Below are 3,151 nucleotides of genomic sequence, written 5' to 3'. Positions count from 1 at the left end.
CTGCATCTTGTATAGTAGAGGGGTGTGCTTGCTTCACTTGTACTCTCAGTTGTGGACTGTCTAAGGCGTCTACAAACTGATCCCTTAGCAACAGCTCTAGGACATTGGGTGGTGCAGTTGAGTAGGCCTTGTGTGCCATACTTTCCAAATCCTGTGACAGCTCTTGCAGGCTTTCTTTAGCACGGACTCTAGTCGTTAACCTAGCCCTGTAGACTTCGGACTGATTTTGAGCTCCATACATGAGTTCTAGAGCAGCTACCAATGCTCTGTAGTTGTGCCTGTCATCTGCTGACAACTGTCCAAGTATTTCCAGTGGTTGTCCCTTCAGGCTCGTTGCCAGATATATTGCTTTCTTCACTTCTGTTCATCCATTCATTTCTGCCAGGAGCTCAAACTGTACTCTATATGCTTCGCATGGTGCCTTACCATCGAATTCCTGTGGCTTCCTTCATACTAGATCACCCTATTGCTGACACTCATGTCTGGAATGTGACTTCTGGCAGGACTGAAGATGTCTGCATTAGGGTTTAACCGTTGGGTCTGGAAGGGGCTTCCTGTTGTCTGGGGCTGATTAGGCCCATGGTTAATATATCCTCCTTGTGTAAAAGACAATAAATCGTCCTTTAATGTATTTAATTCACTTTGAAATTTACTCATCTTTTCCATTTGTGTATGCTGGCTTTCTCTCAACTGTTGGAGACTTTCTTCCTCCAACCACTGCTGTAGTCTCTCTTCTTGTTTCTTTTCTTTTTTCCTCCAACAACTGCTGTAATTACCCTTGTTTATTTTGCTGTTCGCGCTGTCACTGCTGTTGTCTCTCTTTTTGTTTCTTTTCTCGTTCTCCTTGTTTCTTTTCTTTATCCTACAACAACTGCTGTAATCTCTCTTCTTGTTTCTTTTCTTTTTCCTCCAACAACTGATGTAATCTCTCTTCTTGTTTCTTTTCTCATGCTTCTTGTTTCTTTTGCTATTCTTGTATTGCTGCCATCAGCTCTGCTAAGCTGTAGTTTGATTTGCCACTTCTCATTTCCACATTCTTTTTATTTTCTTTTTTACCTTTTCAATCCCACATCTGGCACAAATTTGTTACGTCTCTGTTCGTTTGTTAATTTCCAGTATAAATTCTTCCCGAGGAACTTCAGCGATACAAGTCCTTTCTTAAATAAGACTAGTTTATTCTTTCTCAATACAACTTTGCAATACACTTAATTTCCACAGTCAGTTTAACTTAAACACACGCTATAATTCACAACGATTCACGCCTTTACTTATGGTCACTACCGCTCGCTTGACTCAATTATCTGTCTCTGTGTCTGTCTATCTGCAAATCTCTCTCCGCTTTGTTTGCCGGGCTTATATACAACAAAGAGGGCGCCTAGAAAAGACTAGAGTTGCCCGGAAACGTCAAGATCCTTCAAGAATCTCATGACGTGTTACCACAGTCACGTGACTTCCGCTGTCGTAACAATACCATATAGTAATACTAGCTAGATCTGGTTACTGCAGTAATGAGTTACATGTATGTAAATCTTTATTCAATAATACCATATAGTAATACAAGCTAAATCTGGTTACTGCGGTAGTGAGTTACAGGTATGTAAATCTTTATTTAATAATGCAATATAGTGATATTAGCTATATCTGGTAACTGCAGTAGTGAGTTACAGGTATATAAATCTTTATTTAATAATACCATATAGTGATACTAACTAGATCTGGTTACTGCAATAGTGTATGTAAATCTTTATTTAATAATGCCATATAGTGATACTAGCTAGATCTGGTAACTGCAGTAGTGAGTTACAGGTATATAAATCTTTATTTAATAATGCCATATAGAGATACTAGCTAGATCTGGTAACTGCAGTAGTGAGTTACAGGTATATAAATCTTTATTTAATAATGCCATATAGAGATACTAGCTAGATCTGGTAACTGCAGTAGTGAGTTACAGGTATATAAATCTTTATTTAATAATACCATATAGTGTTACTAGCTAGATCTGGTAACTGCAGTAGTGTATGTAAATCTTTATTTAATAATGCCATATAGTGATACTAGCTAGATCTGGTAACTGCAGTAGTGAGTTACAGGTATATAAATCTTTATTTAATAATGCCATATAGTGTTACTAGCTAGATCTGGTAACTGCAATAGTGTATGTAAATCTTTATTTAATATTACCATGTAGTAACCAGCACAAGTGCTAGTTTTAGTACTTATTGTAGTATCCAATTAATATAATTTCCATACGTAAAATTAGATTCTCCTCTCATTTTCAGATTCTTCTTTGATTTCACCTATGGTAGAATATTTTTACCACTGAACTTGCCAAGTGTTACATTCTTTCAACCGTGAATATGATGTATATTTCTATATATAAGTATTTGTTAATAAATACAAAACTCAAATATTAATGTTCTTTTTTAGAATCATGTCTGTATCTCATTGGAGGAATCAACAGTCATGAACTGAGCGCTATCAATCGAAATGAACTCTATATGACAGACACTGACACTGTTCAATCCATCCGAGAATTACCTGTTCAACTAACAGGAATGGCTGCTGTTACAATTCCACCCACATGTGTAACATTCCGAAGCGAGAGCCTGAGTATTATGATACGTCACAAAGTTGTAACTTAATTTTGAAAAGTACACCATAATAATAAATTTTTTATCAGTTGAAATAAAAAATCCAAATTTCATCTTGAGAATGTTTAATAAAATTGTTTTGATCATCAGAGAAGTTTCAGTTTAATTTTACTTTTAAAATTGTTTATTTATGTTCCTTAATGATAATTTTCACAATCAAACTACTGAAAGAAATCTCTGCTCATTTGTTAATTTCCGGTATAAATTCTTCCCATGGAACTTCGGTGATACAAGTGCTTTCTTAATTAAAACTAGTTTATTCTTTTTCGATACAACTTTGTAATACACAGAATTTGCACAGTCACTCTAAACTTAACAACCTTTATATCACATGCTATAAATCTCAGAGATTCACACACATTACTTATAGTGCTTACTGTTTGCTTGACTCAATTATTTATCTCTTCAATCTATCTATCTATCTCGCTGGCTTTCTTTGCCAGGCTTATATACTAAAAAAAGAAGGCGTCTAGCAAACACTCGGACATTCGCGGGAT

The 3,151-nt window shown here is 35.7% G+C and overlaps 1 protein-coding gene across 1 annotated transcript in view; it reads left to right on the top strand.

The window, feature by feature from the left end:
- LOC106475474 (beta-scruin) overlaps nt 1-2,743 on the top strand; it is a gene marked incomplete at its 5' end in the record, with an annotated part of 14,087 nt that extends 11,344 nt beyond the window's left edge. The window contains 1 exon segment of the mRNA XM_022379572.1: nt 2,431-2,743. Coding sequence (XP_022235280.1) covers nt 2,431-2,645 — 215 coding nt within the window.
- Nucleotides 2,744-3,151: the final 408 nt, after the last annotated feature.

The sequence above is a fragment of the Limulus polyphemus genome, unplaced genomic scaffold, assembly GCF_000517525.1.
Source record: "Limulus polyphemus unplaced genomic scaffold, Limulus_polyphemus-2.1.2 Scaffold8636, whole genome shotgun sequence".
Taxonomy (NCBI): Eukaryota; Metazoa; Arthropoda; class Merostomata; order Xiphosura; family Limulidae; genus Limulus; species Limulus polyphemus.
Note: the sequence above shows the minus strand (reverse complement) of the source record. Positions and strands in the feature narration are given on the sequence as shown.